The following is a 22,143-nucleotide window of genomic DNA, read 5'->3' on the forward strand; positions in this document are numbered from 1 at the left end:
ATAAACATAAGTACTACTGTAACATCCAGAATCTTCAGCACCATTAGATGAGATGCTATAAAACGTACATTATGTAACATCACCAAAATTGTTTATTGCTAATAGAACACATACAGAAGTAAAAAAGTTTATTCTTTTAAGCTGCAAGGAAAACCCTATTGTTCTCAGGCAGCAGCTACTTTTTTTGTATGCTCCAATTTTAAGTAGTTTCTCCAGGACATTAGCTCTGTCCAGAACGCAATATAATCTCTGTTCAAAAGGACACAAAGAGAAGGAAGGGGAACATGGAAACAAAGACTGATGATAAAACCAAGTAGTAACTCAGCAGATATTAACTCATAGTGGACTATTCTTTTTTAAGTTTCATTTTTCATAGCCTGATACCTGAGGGATAAGAAAAAGCAGCTGTTTCCAACCTGCCTGGAAAGCAGCACCCTTAGTATAGCATGGTGTGGAAGAAAGCATGGGAACAATGGGGAAAAAACATTACAGGTCTGTCATCAGTCCAACACAGAAGGTCAAGTTCTGAGGTACAAGCCTGGAAGATGAAGGACCCTTAAAAATGAAAGCCAGAACATTAACATACTTTCAGCAGATGGCAAAGACTAGATCAATAGAACTAACTGCAATTAAGAGACAAGCGTGTGCATGGGTATTTTTTTTTAAAGTACTTAAGAGCTGTACTTTATGAAGTACAGTAAATGCCTTTAATGGATTTCAGAAATGAGGTTTTTAATTTAAAAATTCCCTAGATCACATATTTAAAAACTAAACCCTCAAGACAAAACTCACAGATGCAGCATTACTTCTAAATACAGTAAGTTGTTTATTGTTTCATTTTTCAGTCATCCAAATCTGTCTTCAATACCATAATTGTTTTCCACAATTGATTCCCTTTGTAAAATAGAACTTTGGTGTTTTGTCTCAGTACTAGGAAATTGCCTTATGACGACACTCTCTCATCACAACAGAGGATCTCAGACACCTCAGTTCACTTTCATGTCAGGACTATACTAAAATTTATGTTTTTGAGAAAGTTTGAGTGTTCTTAATTGTTAGGTTTCAATTGGTTTAAGACAGTGAGCATCACAGCAAGTCACTGAAGCCTTCAGGTTGTCTAGTGTGGGTTACTGAAGAAAGAAATGAGCAGAATAAGGCAAACTGACGCTGACATATGAAAAAAAAAAGTTTCTTGGATCTCAGAGTTTTCATTGCCAGACTAAGTTCCTGCTGTCCATAAGCTGGTTAAGCTTGTTTCCTCCCCTCTGAAACAAAACAACCACCATAAGCTTCATCATTTCTGACTATACCAAACACAGAAGATGCATTTCTTCAATGCATAATTGAGTTAAACATAAGTAATCCAGTAAGGAAAAACAATTTTCTTTTTGAGCTGGTAGGGGAAAATTTGGCTTGGCAGCAGATTAAAGAATACATAATCAGACCATACCAGTAACATGGAGAAATAAGCAAAATCTAGCAGGACTGAACATGAGCCAGCAGTGTGCCCTGGCAGAAATGAAGTCCAACAGTATCCTTGGCGGTATTAACTGGAGCATGGCCAGTGTTAGCAAGGGAAGGTATTATCTCCCTCTACTCAGCACTTATTAGATCACATGTAGAATACAGCATCCAGTGTTGGGGCTCCCAAAAGAAGGGAGATATCAATAAACTGGAGGGAATTCAGCAGAGAAGCACCAAGATAGTCAGGGTATGGAACACCTTCCCCATCAAGAGAGGCTGAGGGATGAGGGCTTGCTCAGCCTGGAGATCAGACTGCTTCAGGACCTGACCCTAGTATCTGCGAGGAGGTGATCAAGAAGACAAAGCCAGGCCCCTCAGAGTGGTGCATGATGAGAGCACGATAGACAACAGACATAAGTTGAAAAAAAGAGAGTTTCAGTCTGGATAGAAGGAAAACCTTTTTCACCCTGAGGACAGTCAAGCAGTGGAACAGTTTTCCCAGAGAGGCTGTACAGTCTGCATCCTTGGAGGTTTTCAAGACCACAGGGTAAAGCCCCGAGCAACCTCACAGTTGGCATGGCTTTGAGCAGGAGGCTGGAGACCAGAGACTGCTTCAGCAGGGAGCCTGGACAAGACGACCCCCAGAAGTCCCTTCCAACCTCAACCATTCTGTGGTTCTGCAACTTCCTGAGGTCTCTTCCAACCTGTGTTTCCCTATGAATTTACCAAATAAAAATGTAAAAGATTAAGCTAGTTCTAAGAAAAAAGTACTCCATTACTTTTTGTAAGATTATTCAGATTTCTGATGACTATTTGAACTTAAATTAGAAGTAAAAATAAGTCTGGTCGTTTTAAATTGTCACTCAAAACCCATAGAACATTTGTTAGAAGTAGGAAGCTTCTAGTACAGGGTTGGAAAACAATTTGTCGGTGACTAACAAAGCCCACAGTATAGAAAAAAAGGGAATAATCCCTACTTTCATATTTTAACAATGTCAGTGTGACACGCTCCCATATGCCAGATGCTTAAAATTGGACTGAATTTTGGATAGAGTCTTCAAAAAATAAAAACAGATTTACACAAACAAGTAATACTAAAATAGAAAAACAAATCAAACTATTCTATAAACAATTAAAAAAAAGCAGAAAATTAAAGGGAGTGAGAGACAACAGCATTGGTTTCCTGTTTTAATGCAGAATTATACAAGAATAAGAAACTGTCAATACAGTCACTTGTATTTTCCAAAAAATATTTTGAAAAAAAACCCCAGCACTCTCAACTATGTTTTAGTTTGACTTGTAAATAAATCCCTCAAAAGCTAAGGATACATCCCCAAAACCTAGAGAAAAGTGCATTTTTTCAGTTAACTGATAAAATTCTGCCTCCAGTGAAATAACTAACTACATCCCTATGAAAACCCAGCCAAGGAAGTTGGAAGGTCTGAGTTGTTCTTCCTATTTCTATCAGCAAATCCCCATCAGGTCTCTGGCAATCCAACAAGCTATCTTGTGGCGTAAATTTCTCATACACAAAAACTTTTCACATAAAACTTTACATTTTCTTTATCAAGTTTTGAGAGTTGAACCACTGGATCTTAAAAGTCATTTGCCTTTGGAAAAATCCATGAAAATCTAAAGGATGTTTAATGCTCTTTAGGAAAAGACTAAGTCTAACTAGTGCTTTCAGAATTGAAATCTGAAAAATAAAGTTTATTCAACTGCAAGATGTGTCTTAATGTTTAATCTGAACCTGATTAATTAAGGAAAATAATCATCATCTGTTGATAGAAAAAGCTACCGCCTGTGTTAAGAAACCTTTATTTAAACACTCTTGATATTCTAGGAGTTTATTTAACAGAAGGAAAAACAGACTAGCAAGCTTAATTTAATTCTGTGGTTTAATGACTAACTCATAAGAATGTGTATTGCATTCATTTTCCAGTAATGTTAATATAGATCCTTTAGAAACATAAGAAGAGTTGTAACAGTACAGCTCGTCCCTGAACAATGCTTAGTGAGGGCCTACAGTTACTGCCATTAGCAGAAGTCTTTGAGATTTAGGCCTGTAACCAAGTTTATTTACAGAATGGGAAATCCTTCTATGTACATTCAAGAGACACGAAGCCTTGACGGTGATTCTCTTCAATTTTCTGCCACAGAAATAAGCAGAATTTGAGTTTCTTACTTTTATGTTGATGTACTATAAAATGGTCAAAAAGGGGCCCTAATATTTTCCTAGACTAATACAACCGATATAGTGTATACTGTAATTGATAACTCTGAGTTACCCTGTTGTATAAAAGCTCAAGTTCCTGAAAGAAAATTTATGAGCTGTTTTTATTTCTGAAGGGAAAACAATGATTAGCGTAATAGTTTGGAAATGTTTAAATTATCACAAGCCTTCCCCTCCCCCAATATGTAATACATCAATGATTAATGCTTTGTGATATAAAAACTAAACATAGCTAAACACTGATATCAATAAATGTAAGACAGAGAACTATGTTAAAGGCAAAACGATTGCACTTGATGCACACTTAAGTCTTTTCTCACATTCTTTTATCCCATCTTAATCTAAAAGATGACACCTAGACTCAGTCTAACTTGTACAAAGCCCAGCCGGTATTGTGGTATCAACAGCTAGACAGTGTGCCTTGCCTAACTGCAAAAGGCTGACAGACAAGTTTGGAAAGGATCTTCTTCAGCTACGCAGCTATCGGTGCTACTCCTGAAAAGAAAAGAGGGCAGAAACATCTGAGAGGAATCACCTCCTTTTTACTTTCCCTATGAATATTTAGCTTTTAGAAAGGAGAAGGGAAGAGTGAGAAAAGAGATATCTCAGAGAGAAGGTAGAACCTACCTACTGTGATACTCCCTGTTTTGGTCTGAAGGCTGGTGTTACCTATTAGGAAAAGAAAAGGGGAAAAAATATTAAAAGCATATTATTTAACTGGTTTCTGAAATCATAAAGACTAAAGTAATGTGATCCTATACAGGAGCATTATATTTGTATATCTGATTTGCATATAAAAGCAAAATAGCATAAACCAGTTCTATTGCTTCAATATTATTGCTTTACAAACAAAAATCTCAGCATGTGGGTAACAATGAAGTGATTCCAGACAAGAAAAACACTCTGAGCAAAGCTTAAAGGCACAGACTGGATGTGAGGGAGAGCAAAGCAGAGAGGCATTGCGAGGCTAAAGCACAATATTTTCTTATTTTATTTTGGGCCAAATTTTTAATTTTTTAAATTGCTCTGATGCCTGCAACAGCACTATGTATGATTTAAGTAGTTCAACAGGATGAGTAACAAAAACTGTTTTATTTTCCTTTTTTCTATACATATATATGCACATGCCCCTTCCCTCTGGTGGGATTTTTTGCTTTATGCTCAAAGGCTACTTCCTGGGCAATTGCCTGAAGAATCACTGATTGTCACCTAGTCCCTCCAAGCTTATTCTTATGTGCATGATGAACCCCTGTCAACATTTTTCATTGGATTCAGCAACATCTGAGGGTGTTGGGCACACTGGAGAACAGACAATGCATAAGGCATAAAACATGGAACGGTCTCCTACTGGCCTTGCATTACTTTGAACAGGCACTGGTGTTTTATCCTTAAATGTCAAAATACATACTCTTCCCCTTTACCTATGGCATCAAGAGAATCTGGAAGGAGGACAGATGTACCTCATAACAGAAAAGCCATCTATGCTGCTAACAGTCTAACAAAGTTGGTGGAAACTTCTATAATTCCACGTACATTACAAATGTATAACTGCCTCTCCAAAAATGCTTTAAAGTAAAAAACTAAACCACAACATGTCATTCCTGCCAATCCCTCATCCTCCCAGGAGGATAACTGAAAAATAAGGTTGATCACAGTCATTTAGTAATACACAGTATTAACAACAGTTTTCAGATCTTTTGGGAGAAGCCTTTAAAATTTGCAAATGGATCAAGCTCTGCTCCTGTCTTCTGTAATTACACAGTAGCGAATATACATTAGGGTAGAATGGATTCCATTGTATATGACCTGTAGTGTTTTTCTTAGCAGTCCGTGGGTTGAAAGCTAGAAAAGAAGCCTATTATCAATAGTCTTAAATTCATCTTTTCAAGCACATACTGTACAAAATACTTAGGGGTTCTGAAAATCAGAGTTGAAACAAAACCATATTTCAATGAACTTGAAAGACGTTTGGCTTTACTGTTTGCTGTTTTTAAAAGGCACACCCTTTTCCCCATTTTATTATGACTAGTACTTATTTTCGTACAACCTACAAAAAAGCCTAGGATTTTGTTAGCTAGCAACTCCCATGGAGCTGAAGATAGATTATACTCTGTCTGAATACAGCCCCTGGGACTTGTGGTCTATTCTCTTTGTTTTCCTGGGTTTTTTTGTTTTCTGTTTTGATAAGCAGGGTCTTGAAAAAATATTAAACATTTAGAAATCAAACTCCTATTGACCACAAACTTATATGGCAGATATGACTAATGTTGTGCATTGTAAACATATTAGTGTGATAGGCTCACTTCAAACATTTAGCTAGAACAAAAGTTGCTTTTAAAGCAGATAGCAATGTCCTGCTGTGTTGTGACCTGCAGTGTCTACAGACAGCACAAAGAAGTGTACTTTTGGTCATGTAATTGTTCCATGAAGGCTAACACTTAACTTACAATTTTTAAGCTAGCCAAGTATTTTTTGGACCTGTCAAGGGCAAAGAGAGAAAGACCTGACTAGAGGTAATTACTAGGTCAACTAGAAAGCTCAATAGCACCTGACACCTGTAACACCAGTTACAGAAACTGATTACAATTACTCAAAACCAATTTCTTCAAAATAATGCATTATTCATTTGCCGTAAAACTATGAAGCATGCAAAAGAGCAATTAAGAATGCCTACGTGCATATTCTCTTACCTTTACCTTTTTCTCCTTTGTAAGACTGATTAAATTCAATAGGGAGCATTTGCCCCCTTCCCTTCAGTTGTGGGTTGAACTACAGAAAGAAATGTGTACTCACTGGTATTTCCATAGAGATCTTAATCCCCCATTCTAAGGGCATCTTAAATATTTTAGTGATTTCAGATATATAGACTGGGAACAGCCCATTTCTGAACATTGCAATCCAGCTGTCTTATCAGACATATGAATTACTTAGATTTTACATTAAAAGGTACCTGCAAAATGCAAGCTATTTTGTTGTTTTAAGACAGCATTACTCAAATTCCCTGTAGTGTGAGTAAAATTTACACCTTTTCAGAGATAGTAATTTTTAATATGAAAATGCTTATACAAAGATACCTTTAAGTAAAATCTTAAATTCTATTAAGTTTTTAAATTACTAGTAATGTACAAACACAACAATTATGCACTGAAAGGAGAGAAATCTAGCTGACATTAAAAAGTGAGCTAAACTCAAGTTAAATTAAAAGTCAAATGTTCAAACTACCATTTGTATTCATCCTGCTAGCAGTGATACAGGCATTCCATAAAAAAACATGACAGTAATTTTTGTTCTATAACAAAAATACCAGCTTCAACAACATTAAATACATGGTGCATGCAATATACACTCATTTTCTTTAAAAATAAAAGGATCAGACAATCTTTTTTCTGTAGTTTGCTTGTATCAGGCTGGTGGAGGGGTTTTTTGTCTTTTTTTTGTGACAGCAAAGAAAATTTACCTTCTGATTATATGCTCATGCCTCTATAATCTGAGGCATTGGTCAGCAAGAATATTAACAACAGTATCACTGTTATAGGATTGCTTAAGGACTGCAATACAGAATCACTATAGTATTTCTACACAAAGTCAGTTTTAGTCTTTCAGTTCCTAATTTTAATTCCATTCAGGCCCTTCCTGAGCCAAGTTTGCACTCAGCCTTGGGCACTGCCAGCGTTGGAATTGTACGGCCCAAGTTTCAACTACAAAATGGGTCTTAGGCAGGTTTGTAAAGTTTGTATTGCCCTGACTTCAAAGTTCTCAGTGCAAAAGCAATGAAGTCTAGCTCAGTTTTGTGCACAGATGTGCTGATTTTATGCCAACTATAGTATCAGCATACTGTCAGCTATAGGGAAATAGTGGGCTTAATTGCCCAAGAAACAATCTCTCCAAGTGTTTACAAACAAAACTACTACTAAAATTGAGCTACTTCATGAGCAAAGACTAGAAGTGAAAGTGACTAATTTTTTTCTAACATAAAATTATAATCTGAGTTTACCTTTTCCACAATATATATATGTGTGTGTGTATATATATATATGCAATACAATAAAAGACTTTAAAAGTATTTGCTCTTACTATTAAGACATGATTGAGGAGCATGATATTTTGCAGAAAATATTTTTCTGAAAAAATAAACTAGAAGGATTAAGCAAATGTTACTGTGCAATTGTTTTTACAAGAAACAGCTAAAATAATGTTAGAGGTGTTCCAGACCCATTTAGTAGAAAGCTCATGAAAATAACCCTGAAGTAACGTAAGAAATGTCTGTATAATTTGGATACAATTCTATTTGTTTTCACAGTGTTTCTTCAGCTAAATGACAACGAGGCATTACTAAGGAAGTAAGTCACTAACCTCAGCAGTTATCATTTCATTTTTGCTCCAAGAAAACAAAAATAAACTTTTGGATGTGCACACAGGCATGAACATGCTCACAAACTGATCATTCCATAGTATCATATTGGTTTGAAGTTAGGGAAGAAAAAAAACAACCAAAACAAAACAGCTTATCGACAGAAGTACCAGTAACAATACAGTCTACAAGTTAGAAAAATACAATAACAAGAAGAAAAAAAAAAATCTTATTTCTGCCTATGCATGCTGAAGTGAACTTTACCTAACAGGCTTAGAAACCAGTCTTAAATTTACTATAAATGGACAAAAGACTTGCTCCTTTAAGGAAAAAACAAGAGTAATTTCTCAAGCAAGATGACAGCACAGAATTGCTAAGAAATTGCAGCAAATTGTTTATAAAGGCATATAGCTGGAAATCTGGAACTATGACTGACCTGAGTAATTTTCACTCTGTACATCCTCCAGTTTGTTTTAATGTTAAATCACCACAAATGCATTACAGCACAGTGAGAATTCAGTGAGAATTTTGTTAAATTAGAAAACTACACCAGATTCCAACCCTGACTGCTGTTGATATAAAAGACACTCAAGTTAATTAGTTTTAGTTCTAGGCGAAGGACAGTAAAGGGTGGATGGATTAGAGACCTTTTTTCCCAATCAATCACAGAACAGAAACTGTCACCACTCTATTAGTATAGGGTGCCAGGACGCACACAGACCATTTCTACTAAAAACTTCGAAATATGGCTGAGTTCTACCACAGTTCTTAGTAGATGCTGTAAGAGTTAACTTCTCCTATGAAGAAAATAAAGGGTGGAGAGAGGGGAAGAGAAGCCTCTTACTACTTTTAGTATAAGTTTAATTGCTGAATTTTAAAATATTTTGAAATCCTTAGTATGTGTTGTACATTTCTTTCCTATAATATACACGTTTTGCTACCTCACAAGTACACTTATAAAATTGTTTTTAAAAATAAATACAGTATGCTATATGGTAAGTTAATTCTCGTCAATCCAGTCTCTAACAAATACAGAACTGTTTTGTTCATAAACTGCGTACAGTTGATTTAGTGACAGTCTATAGCATTAGTCCATATGTTACTGTGAACATTATGAATACCTTCAAAGCAGCAAAATTTGTGACAGTTTCCTTAACCATGTGACAGTATTTCCTTCTTACCATGAATACTTCCCAGCAGAATATCACCAGCTACTGAAGACAGAGATGATGATTCTGCATAGAGATACTTCGTTTTCAGCAGCCCATCCTCAGTAGATATGTTGATGGATGTCCCCTGCAGCTTCTCAATATTCACACTCTAAGAGAAATAAACTTAAATAAACATAATGGAAAACTTGTCATCACAGTTTGAAAAGGCAGAGGGAAGTAACACTTTTAAGAGGCAAAACAAATGAAAAGCAGTTGTTGGTACAGAACAAACAGAATCAAGCTCTTAGTTAAAAGCTACACAAGACAGAACAAAACCCCTTTTCATCCAAGAGCTCTGACCAACAAGTTAATAATTCTTTACAACATTCCTATGAATTACTACATCCCTCATACAGGTGAAGAACCCAAATAGTCACAAACGGATGAAAGAAAAACTTGATTTATTTTTAAAAACCAAAACGCTTCATTTTGAAAAGTAAAAAAAAAGGCTTAGCTTTAATAATGTAGACTTAATGTTCATACAGCATGATGACAGTTAAAGCATTGGTAATCAGTTTTCTGCCACCACATACTGAAACATCCACTGTCTTTGTTACATACAGCTATTTATGCAGATTTATAACTGGCTCACTTTGTAGACATAGCTTTGATGAAAGTCTGCAAAAAACCACAGCTGCTCTTTTTCTCAGTATAATTGTTCATATTACCTTGGTTATTCAGGCCTCAATTCTTGAACTTAAGCCTCAAGCTATACAAAGCCTTGAAAAAATGAGGGATAAGATCTCCATTTCTACTTCTTTTCAATAGAAATGGAGAAAAAGGATAAGATTTGAAAAGTTGCACTATGGATAGATTTGGGGAATAAAAGGTGATAGATGAGATTACCTACGTACAAGTAACCAGTCCTGTGACATAACCTACACCTATCTGAACAAAGCAGAACAAATCACGTGCTTGTGCAACTACCATATGAATTTAATTCTATTCTTCCTCAGTTAAACTTAATTTATGATGGAATCATGCAGTAGTTCATATTTAACCCCCACTCAATTTGTTTTCATTTTGCTTATGCAGACTTTAAGTGAATTGCACAAAATCCTTATTCATTACATGAAATTATATATGGCCTTCTAGAACAAACTGTGCCTTATGTCAATTTATCTTTAAAACCACTCTGTCATTTTAGCATTGTCGTCTTGTGGAAAAAAGTTAATTAAAAAAAAATAAATCTGTTGACCCTTCCAGTGTTATATTATATAAAGAATAAGCTACGGATGAAGGTATTCTGACAAACAGCAACTAGTGCTGCACAAACTCCATGCTATTTTGTGCCCCAAGAAGTGAGCTAAAGAGGCTGGTTCAGTACGGACTATATGCCAGCCAAATTACACTGTGACTTTAGCAATCCACACATACCGAGCTTTACACCTTAAGTCATAAGGTTACATATGGACTCTTAAGACTTTTGACATGATGCTACAATACATAGTAGGTCTCCAAGAATGTAACAAGATACATTAACCTTTCAGAAAATCTGGTGATCAAAGTGGCGTGCTAGAATTAGAGATACGCGACAGTCAATATCTACAATCTCTGTAGGTGATGCTGCTTAGAACTATGCTACAGAATCTAAGCATCAAGAGTAAACAAACCCAATGATATTAAGGCATAATTTGTCACTACTGAAAGTGACAGCAATCCAGCTTTTCAATCTTTCAATGCTTCTAACAAAACTCTAACAAGCAGAGACCTTAACAACCGTAAGTTTACACTGCATCTGTCCTAGGAATGTTTCCCACAGAGTACTCCACTACTGCCTCACCCAGGATGGCAAAGTGTAAAAAGTGTAAATCTGCTGTGGCACATGGCCAAAGCAACAAGTAAAAGAAAAGCCACTGTCATTTTAGGCTCTGCAATCTAAACCTGTTCTGAAGAAAGTTAAATGACTTGCAAAGAACCTTTCCAATTTTAGCAGGGCCATCATTGCTATCAGCACAACGAAAACAGAGCAAGGCACACTTAAAAAAGTGGGGGGGGGGGGGAGGGAATAAAATAAAAATATCTGCAGAGTTCGGGTGCAAACTGGCTGCCTTGTGGCACCCTGAATAGAAAACGGAAAGCCCAAAAAGGTACATCTGTTACCACGGGATGCAAGTTTTGGCTCTATTTAGACACTTCTTTAAATATTATGAAGTGCTTTATTATAAACAAGTTCACATACCAACTCATCTTATTCACCAGCTTCAAGTACCTTTCTTAAAAATGCACAGCAATAAAGAGAGTTGTGTCAGCACATGGTGACAATAGGGTTGAGTGTTTATGGGTAAGATTCCAGGGGCTGGCCAACAAGGCAGATATGGTGGGAGTTTGTTATAGACCACCCAACCAGGATGAAGAGGCAGATGAAATATTCTATAAGCAGCTGGGAGAAGTCTCACAATCGCTAGCCCTTGTTCTCGTGAGGGACTTCAACTTACCAGGCATCTGCTGGAAATACAATACAGCAGAGGAAACAGTCTGGGAGGTTGCTGGAGTGCGTGGAAGACACTTCCCGACACAGCTGGTGAGGGAGCCGGCCAGGGAAGGCGCCCGCTGGACCTCTTGCTTGTGAACAGAGGAGGCCTGGTGGGCGATGTGGCGGCTGGAGGCCATCTGGGGCACAGCGATCATGAAATGATAAGTTTTCAATTCTTGGAGAAGTAAGGAGGGGGGTCAGCAGAACTGCCACCTTGGACTTCCAGAGGGCAGATGTTGGCCTGTTCAGGAGCCTGATTGTCAGAGTCCCTTGGGAGGCAGCCCTGAAGGGCAAAGGAGTCCAGGGAGGCTGGGCATTCTTCAAGAAGGCAATCTTAAAGGCACGGGAGCAGGCCGTCCCCATGTGCCGAAAGATGAGCCAGCGGGGGAGAAGACCGGCCTGGCTGAACAGAGAGCTTTGGCTGGAACTCAGGAGAAAAAGGAGAGTTTATGACCTTTGGATGAAGGGGCAGGCCACTCAGGAGGCCTACAAGGATGTTGTGAGGTTATGCAGGGAGAAAATGAGAAGGGCCAAAACCCAACTAGAAACCTAATCTGGCTACTGCCATAAAAGAAAAAAAACCAAAAGTTTCTACAAATACATTAGCAACAAAAGCAGGGCTGAGGAGAATCTCCACCCTTTATTGGATGCAGGGGGAAACGTAGGGACAAAGGACAAGGAAAAGGCTGAGGTACTTAACGCCTTCTTTGCCTCAGTTTTTAATAGTCAGACCAGGTGTTCTCCGGGTACCCATCCCCCTGAGCTGGAAGACAGGGACGGGGAGCAGAATGAAGCCCCCGTAATCCAAGGGGAAATGGTTATTGACCTGCTACACCAGTTAGACACACAGGTCTATGGGGCCAGACGGGATCCACCCAAGGGTACTGAGGGAGCTGGCACAAGCGCTCACCAAGCCACTTTCCATCATCTATCGGCAGTCCTGGCTAACCTGACTAAATGTGACACCCACCTGCAAGAAGGGCTGGAAGGAGGATCCAGGGAACTACAGGCCTGTCAGTCTGACCTCGGTGCCAGGGAAGGTTCTGGAGCAGATCATCTGGTACAGATCATACAAGGTGACCTGCTTAGTGGATGAGGGAACGGCTGTGGATGTTGTCTACCTAGACTTTAGTAAGGCCTTTGACACTGTTTCCCACAGCATTCTCCTGGAGAAACTGGCTGCTCGTGGCTTGGACGGGCGTACTCTTTGCTGGGTAAAAAACTGGCTGGATGGCCGGGCCCAAAGAGTTGTGGTGAATGGAGTTAAATCCAGCTGGCGGCCGGTCACAGGTGGTGTTCCCCAGGGCTCAGTGTTGGGGCCAGTTCTGTTTACTAGCTTTATCAATGATCTGGATGAGGAGATTGAGGACAGCCTCAGTAAGTTTGCAGATGACACCAAGTTGGGCGGGAGTGTTGATCTGCTGGAGGGCAGGAAGGTCCTACAGAGGGACCTGGACAGGCTGGATCAATGGGCCAGGGCCAATTGTATGAGGTTCAACAAGGCTCAGTGCTGGGTCCTGCACTTGGGTCACAACAACCCCATGCAACGCTACAGGCTGGGGGAGGAGTGGCTGGAGAGCTGCCTGGAGGAAAAGGACCTGGGGGTGTTGGCCGACAGCTGGCTGAACATGAGCCAGCAGTGTGCCCAGGTGGCCAAGAGGGCCAATGGCATCCTGGCTTGTATCAGAAACAGTGTGGCCAGCCAGCTTAGGGAAGTGATCATCTCTTTGTACTCAGCACTGGTGAGGCCGCACCTCGAGTACTGTGTTCAGTTTTGGGCCCCTCACTACAAGAAGGACATTGAGGTGCTGGAGCGTGTCCAGAGAAGGGCAACGAAGCTGGTGAAGGGTCCAGAGCACAAGTCTTATGAGGAGCAGCTGAGGGAGCTGGGGTTGTTTAGCCTGGAGAAGAGGAGGCTGAGGGGAGACCTTGTTGCTCTCTACAACTACCTGGAAGGAGGTTGTAGCCAGGTGGGGGTCGGTCTCTTCTCCCTAGTAACAAGGGATAGGACGAGAGGAAGCGGCCTCAAGTTGCACCAGGGGAGGTTTAGATTGGGTATTAGGAAAGATTTCTTCAGCAAAAGGGTTACAAAGCACTGGAACAGGCTGCCCAGGGAAGTAGTTGAGTCCCCATCCCCACAGGTATTTAAAAGACGGGTAGATGTGGTGCTTAGGGACATGGTTTAGTGGTGGACTTGGCCGTGCTGGGTTAACGGTTGGAGTCGATGATCTTAAGGGTCTTTTCCAATGTAAACGAGTCTATGATTCTAAAAAGAAGTGCTGAGTCAGCTAGTTACTATAAAAAACCAAACCAAACAAAAACTACCAATACAGTGAACATTTGTTTCAGAATATCCCAAATGATGGGGCAGGGGGGAGTCAGACTGCTCAAGTATAAGACTAAAAAAGTATTCTAGAGAGGGAAAGCATGAAGAAAAAAAAAAAAAACAGGACTGCTTTTTACTGAGACTAAAAACATTTTCAATCCCAAATTCTTTAACTTTTATGAATTTTTGGCAAAACAAAGATGTTTGGTTCTGCTAAGTAAGTGTTACAGAAAAATCCCTGTGGCACAGATTAGCTAATGACTCCCCAGTCAAACAAATTTGATTATTTTTGTCCATCGAACCACCAGTTTTTCTGGAAAAATTCCTTCCTTGAGAGTAGAGCCTTGGGAGTTGCAGTTACTGAGACTGACCACGTGCTCAAGTTCCATCAGTTTCTTACCCTTTGAAGAAAATGTGTCAGTCTATCTTCATAAATCAGACTAAGAATGTTTTTGCACCTGAACACATTTTCAAGACAAAAACTAACATATTGCCATGTTTAAATACGACATAAACAACTCCTTCCCCACATGTTCTTCTTCTTGGCCTTCCTTTTTGTGCTATCCTTGCTCAAATATTTTACAAGTGTCTTCTCTATTTCCCCCCTTAAAAATATTCTGTTTCTTAGGTGTTTAGTGTCTTTTACCACATCCTTTCCCTCCCCACCTCCAGGAGGGGGCTGGAAATGCTGACAGAGCCATAATTACATAATGATGACTACAACTGATGGAAGAAACATCTCATACAGACACACAGAGGAGACATAAGGCTGACTGATTATTAACAGAAGTGGCCAATTGAGAAAAGAAATCTCACACTGTCCTTCCTAAGTACACAGCAGAGTTTGTTAATGAGAAGTTAAATAACATAAGCCAAAATATTGTTCCATAGCTGTAAATTCCTGTTAAAATGACTCACTTCACTCAAGTTACTACAGTTTTACAACTGTACAAGTGACTTCTATCAATATTACAGACTATATAAATATTTATGATCACAAAGAAGCACTTCAACTTAATCTGCATGAAGTTTGCTTTATTGTTTCAGGAAAGTGTCTGAAAAAAGTGAGATTTTTAAACAGCATTTAAAGACTCAAAGCAAAACAATTATATTTCTCATTTTCATGAACTACATTTTCATGTAGATATAGATCTAATTATTTTTGTACCATCCACTTGTTTTTATCAACACCAGCAAGATGCTATTTGAAATGAATTCCATGGACTGCACTGCTGTAACAAACTAGTTTGGGACAAATGACTAAGCAGCACAACTCTAAAGACCACCACCATGCTAGTACGGGGTAAATAGCATGAATTCACAGCAGTCAAAGCCCTTCCTAGATTGCACTAAGTCTTTTTCACCAGTAGAAAGCGAGGATTCCAGTTTCCAGCTCCTTCCACCAGAAGCCCTCTGCAGGAAGACGGATGACACACAAAGAAAGCTGTAAACTACCTCTGCCCTATTCTGCTCCCTGTGGCTGCTACTGGCTTAGGATAGATCCTAACTTCACTAACTAGCAATAGTCCCAAGGGAGCTACCAATCAATTAGCACTGATCAGGCCAACTGTAGCATCAACAAAGCATATTACAGTCAGACCTTACCCACCCCGCTTTATGCTGGGAGGTCTCGCTGGAATGAAATAATGTTCATGAAGAAAAATCAATCATAGAATCATTTAGGTTGGAAAGGATCTTTTAAAATCATCAAGTCCAACCGTTAATCTAGCACTGCCAAGTCCACCATGGCCCTAAGCACCACATCCACACGCCTTTTAAATACCTCGAGGGATGGGGACTCAACCACTTCCTTGGGCAGCCTGTTCCAGTGCCTGACTGCCCTTTCGCTGAAGAAATCTTTCCTAATACCCAATCTAAACCTCCCCTGGCGCAGCTTGAGGCCGTTTCCTCTTGTCCTATCACTCGTTACTAGGGAGAAGAGACCGACCCCCACCTCGCTACAACCTCCTTTCAGGTAGTTGTAGAGAGCAACAAGGTCTCCCCTCAGCCTCCTCTTCTCCAGACTAAATCTCAACAATAATACAGCTACAGCAGCCTCCTGGCTCTTTTGTACATAAAAGGCAGGCTAACATCCACTACAAAGAAATGCAGGTAATTTAAGGTTTTGGAAAATCCAATGGCAAGTTGCTTAGTTTACAGCAGGATGTTAAAAGTAGCTCACAGCTGGCTCTATGTAAATGAAGATATGATCTCAGAACCCAATCTACAAGGTGTACAACAGTGCCGAATGGCACTTCACAGAGGCAATTCTGGACTCCTAGAACTTAATAGCTTGGTCTCAATTCTATCCTTGGCTAGGGAGAGCTACCTGCACTCTTTCTGATTCTTCCCAGTGCTGCTGGTTTTAAGGGTACCTATTGATTCTGATAGAGTACTGCATGCATCCAGGCTACTTCCAGTCTTGGCTTGGCTCCACATGTTCATATAGCAATGCTTCCGATCTAATGAATCCTAATGCAACTAGTTGCATGGACATTATGACGCCTAAACATTCAAGTTGAGCCTAAAAATCAGACTGGATGTGAGAACTGTAGTATTATGTAAGGGAGCCTGGCTCTACATTATTTTAAATAATGGAGAATTGACTACTTACGTCAAAAAACAAAACTAGATTAGAGTAGTATGAGGTTTATCTCATACTGCCATCTGCTGAAAAAAGCAAGCTACTTCTCTATGAAACTGTTTTCCTGTTCATGATTCTTCTCACTGCATATCATAACAAGATTATATGTGATTATATTTCCTCAGCTGCAGAGAAATATACAAAACTTTCTACTCTTCCATTCTTACAACCATGTAATGCTGGAAGTGTACAGCATGTACAAATATCAAGCCGCTACTCATGAGACGCTAAAATAAACTCATGGGCCTATTGCAGAATCCAGGTGCCTAGATATCAGCCAAGTAAAAAGTTTAAGACTGTTGTGAGGGTCTGCATAAGTAAAGCTGATGAGCTGTATCAGCTAGCACAACCTCTGTGCTGATGGAATGATCACATGCTTATTACTGCTTTTTCTGTGGAGCCTGTTTACTAATCGCAATCAAGCATAAGATAAGATAGTATAATTAAACAGACAAATGTAAGTTAATAATGAAATGACAATCAACCAATGGGGGTCATTAAATATTCTTCAGCACATTCTTCAAAATGTAGTCATTTTGCAGACAAGCTGAATAAGCCATTGGAAAGAAAGCTTTACTTCTTACTTACACCCTTCTCTGTTGCACGAATATCTGTATTTCCATAAAGGGTTCCAAGACCAATTACTTTGCCACCGTTTGTCCGTATATCGATTTTATGGCTCTGAAAAAAAGTTTTAAAATCATATGGTTAGGATAATCATAATTAGAAAACAAGTTATCTTGTTTTTCAAGCTGTACCACAACAACCACCTTGGATCACAAACCTCCATTTTACTGTGAAGGTTTTTTCGCAAGTGATTGCCAAATGTGCTGTTTATTTCCAGTGGAGTCAAACTCAAAACAAGGCACTTTTCTTTGTAACCAGAAACACAAGGGAAAGAACAATGCTGAGGAACTCTTTATTGTCCATACAGGTGCGTTTTTTGGTTTTGGTTTGGTTCTTTTAACTAGAAAAACATTCACTCAGTATATATTAAAATAAGCAGTAGGGGAAGAAAGAGGGAACTTTGTGTTTCATTTATAGTCCATCCAGAAACCAAGGTATGCATATACCTAGTGCTGCAGCAGATGAGAAACACAAGCTGGCAGTGAGAAATGAACTTGCAAACTGGAGCCTTCCAGTGACCTGGAACCTACAGTGTCACAGAAGTCTGTAGGATAATCATATATATACACAAACACACCACAGAGCTACTTATGCTTGGAGTAGTATGTATAGCCATGAACTTCTACAGATGAATACCAGTGCAAACCTTAGGCCTGCAAGTAGAACCAGATCCTACAGTGTTTTCAAATTAGGTATTTTGGGTACATCTGCATTACAATCTCAAGTTTTTCACAAAGAAACCAGGTTTCAAGTAAAAAAATGCTATAGCCCTTATGCCTTTCAGCTGCTGCTGTATACAACTGACAAGGAAAAAAAACCATACAGAAATACATACAACCTAATCTCAGAAAGATTAAAAAAACAGGTCTTGAGAACAAAAAACAACCATTTATAAGAAGGGAGAAGGGAAAAAGAAAAAATAATTAAATTAGATTTAAGTGACATCACTGTATTATAAGCTGCAACTTCAACAAATCTGACTTTACAAAGTCTACGGATCTCAACAACAAAGCTCTTTTGCTTAAGTTCACTAGTGTGAATGTTGGAATAACATAGAATTAAAAAAACCCTCAGCATTTTTTATACTTAATGCTGGATAAGCTTCCCCCCACCCCCACATCCTTCATTTTCCCATACCACCACCTCCATTTTCAGATATATTTGTTTCTGTTGAAAAGGGTACTACTCCTGTAGATGGTATTTAATTTAGGACACCATCCATTAAATTTAACAATCAAGCATATCAGAAATATTCAAGATATTTAGATTATTAAAAACCTGTCTGGATAAGCCATAATAAATGGCAACAAGATTAAGGACTTTTTTTAAAAAAAATAAATATATGAAATCAAGTTTTGAATATGGAAAACATGGACTTATACTGCTCTGACATTTCTGATGAAGCACCAAGAACCAGAAGTTTCATGGGGTTTCATAAGACAGGAAGAACTCTAGAGCCATGTTTCTTAACCTTTGCATCCTCAAGTCTTGCTTTCTCCTCTTCATTTAAGAGGCTTCCCCACAGTGAAATGCAATGCCCCTAACTAGAGACTACAGTGGCGATTCAGACCTTTTAAAGGTTGTAAATAACTTGGCTGTTCAGTTAAGCTTCTATACAAATATAATAGATGATTCTCTCTATATACAATAAACAGGATAAAGTTAAATTAGATGCTTCAGCCAGACATCACAGTTCCTCTGAGGCAGTTACACTAGGCACGTTATCAGAATAATGGTTAAAGAGCAAATCCTCCAGGCATACAACTTCAGGAAAATACCAGAACTCATAAGATTAGAAGAATTAGTGTATAGCAATGACTTACCAGTACGGCCACTGATAGTTAAGTAAAATAAACACATGACATACACACTTATTTCCTCAATTTTTTTATTCTATCATTTTTGGGATAGAAAAGGCTTTGATAAGACAGATCCCTCAACTTTTTTTCCCCAGGATTATTAGACTATCCCTACCCTCTTAAAAAGAACAGGCTTTCAGAGGTGGGTATCAATAGAGACACCTAACAGACAGCAGGATTTGCTGAGAGAGGAAGCAAGTTACAATGGTCATTTAGCTTTTTCATTAAGAGGGAATATTCCACTAGCTGAAAGTAAGAAGCACTAATTTGTCATAGGGCTTCTCCTAGCAAGGGAGAAAGGTTTGAGTAAGGAAGAGGTAAAAGGCTGTCAAGGCCATGACAGATGTTAAAAACAGAAAAATTTGTTCAGTTCCAAGAAAGGAAGGACAGTGGCGCAGGACTAACAAATCAGGCTCAGACATGGTGTGTGGTGAGGAAGCATGGCGGATCTTCCACTGATCGTGCATGAGACACCTGGAAATTCTTGTTATGCCTGGCACAGTCAGAGAGTCAGAAGTAATCGCTGAACATACAAATAAAATTAAAGGGTCTCCTTGGTCCCGCTGTCACTGCTAACCTGATGGACTGTAATAAAAAGCAGCAGAAAAAAATAAAAAGAAGCAGCACTGCTTTCTCAATAAAGAATTTCGGAATAATTTATACTCTGAAGAAGACCTAAAAGTCATAACTGTATTTTGGAATTACTGCTATGTCCTGGTTTCAGCTGGGATAGAGCTGATTTTTTCTTCCTAGTAGCTGGTATAGTGCTGTGTTTTGGATTTAGTACGAGAATATTATCAATAACACACTGATGGTTTAGTTGTTGCTAAGTAGTGCTTACACCAGCCAAGGACTTTTCAGCTTCCCACGCTCTGCCCAGTGCACAAGAAGCTGGGAGGGGGCACAGCCGGGGGGCTGACCCAGACTGGCCAAAGGGCTATGCCATACCATATGGTGTCATGCTCAGTATAGAAACTGAGGGGAGTTGGCTGGGGGGCAGTGATCGCTGCTCAGGAACGGGCTGGGCATCGGTCAGCGGGTGGTGAGCAATTGTATCGTGTATCACTTGCTTTGTATATTATTATTGTATTTTATTATTATTACTACTACTATTCTATTTCATTTTACTTCAATTATTAAACTGTTCTTATCTCAACCCACGAGTTTTCTCACTTCTACTCTTCTGATTCTCTCCCCCATCCCACTGGGGTGGGGGGAGTGAGCAAGCAGCTGTGTGGTGCTTAGTTGCCAGCTGGGGTTAAACCACAACATGCTAGTATCAGCTGACCTAGAGACTTGAAAGGGATAGAGTGAACTGGGCTTTAGCCAATTACAAAAACAACAAGCAACAAAAAAAATCTCAATAAAACAACCCTCAACAAATGTCACTGGCTGGATAATGCCTACCACACCAAAAGTACCAGCCAAAATCCATTAAAAAAACCCATACAGAATACTCATCCTTTCTGTTCAATTACTAGCATGCATGATTAAGGAAAGCAGATGTCAAATTTCTAGGTCTTCTGTAAAGACCCTATACAGTATACCAAAAATCAGCAAGTTTTTTGAATTACAAATTATACAAACAACTTCTTGCAGTCTGTCGCAAGTTAAGAGAATTAGCAGTTGTGAGGCTGTTTGCTGGTGCTCTTGAATAATCCCCACATGACCAGATTTTTTTTATTTGTTTAAAGTCATTGATCAAAGATCTTTTGCTCTCTACTGCAAAGAAAGGGTCTCTTGCTTTGCTAGTCAATGAGGTTTGTGGACAGTATGACAGTGAAGAAACATTAAACAGCTCTTTAATCCATCCAGGGGAGGGCAGCATCACTTCAGTTTGCTCAGCAAAGCACATTCCCTAAAGGGGAATCGGCTCTTGCGCTGCACTACAGAATCTAGTCTATAAGATTTTCAGTAGCCTTAAAAAAACCCAAAAGGTTAATAGTTCTGCTTCTCACTAAAAATTCTACTTCTCCGCTAATAGAGTATAATTCCTGAATCTATATTAGAAAAACTGGGTTACAGTTGCCTTACTAGAACTACAGTACTTCTTAACAACAACGTTAGACTAAAAACTGATTGTATGGCTAAGAGATATTGTAATTGAACAATAGTTTGCTCTTGCAAACACCTACATGGTCTGTAATTTTAAATTAAAAACCTTCATCTCACTACTTCAGAGTCAACAAAATCAAGAGTGGTAACATGTCTGCTCTAGTACTGTATGCTGAAGCCGCCACAGTAACCAGAACAAAGACAACCAATCACCACTCACAACCCAAAAGAACACTTCAGGTAACTATTTTGGTTAAAAAAAGCCAAAGCTTTATAATCTACCACAGTTTTCTTTTAACAAGAGTTTCAGTTGACATCTGCAGTTCTTGATACTTTAAATTTTAAATGCTTTCTGCCTTCTCCGACACGGCTGTTCCTCTCACCTGAGGCTTAAGGGCCAGTAAGCGTAGTGGCCACACTGAGGCGCATGCACAGGGGAAGAATCATCTGTCACACTTGCAGTTTTCCTGGCATTTCTGTGAATCAAGCAAGGCTCAAAGTTGACAGAGGAAAAAAGCAACACCAAGCTCCTCTAAACTATACCAAGGCCGTGGAGGTGTTGCTCTCAGAAGCCTCAAACTGGTGACTTTGCAGCCTTCTTTTTAGTTCATGAGAGTGTTACTTCATTGCTACCTGAAGTCTCAAGGAAAATAGAATTTTAAAAATGAAAAAGCCAGTTCAACATTTTATGTTGAATGAGAAAAGATGCCCACAAAACTAGTTAGTTTTCTTTCCTCAAAATCCTCTTTTTCCATGACATCACAAAAAATCCTTGACAATTGTGATGGCATGCTGTGACTACTGTCACTATTGCTGGCCAAAACTACCTTGTTTTCCCATGTTACGCTGTTTCTTGTGTACTGCTGTTTGCTGCTCTTATTATACAGCAGAGTCATT

General features: G+C 39.0%; 1 protein-coding gene across 5 annotated transcripts in view; it reads right to left on the reverse strand.

The window, feature by feature from the left end:
* Positions 1-22,143, reverse strand: part of FAM185A (family with sequence similarity 185 member A) — a 49,614-nt gene that overhangs the window by 18,695 nt on the left and 8,776 nt on the right. For all 5 annotated transcript variants that reach the window (XM_082311344.1, XM_082311340.1, XM_082311342.1 and 2 more), the window contains exons 3-5: positions 17,294-17,386; positions 9,230-9,368; positions 4,325-4,366 (exon numbers count right to left, since the gene is read on the reverse strand). In XM_082311344.1, the coding sequence (XP_082167470.1) occupies positions 4,325-4,366; positions 9,230-9,368; positions 17,294-17,386 (274 nt within the window). The remainder of the gene's footprint in view (positions 1-4,324; positions 4,367-9,229; positions 9,369-17,293; positions 17,387-22,143) is intronic.

Source organism: Platalea leucorodia, assembly GCF_965183815.1.
Source record: "Platalea leucorodia genome assembly, chromosome: 4".
Lineage (NCBI taxonomy): Eukaryota > Metazoa > Chordata > Aves > Pelecaniformes > Threskiornithidae > Platalea > Platalea leucorodia.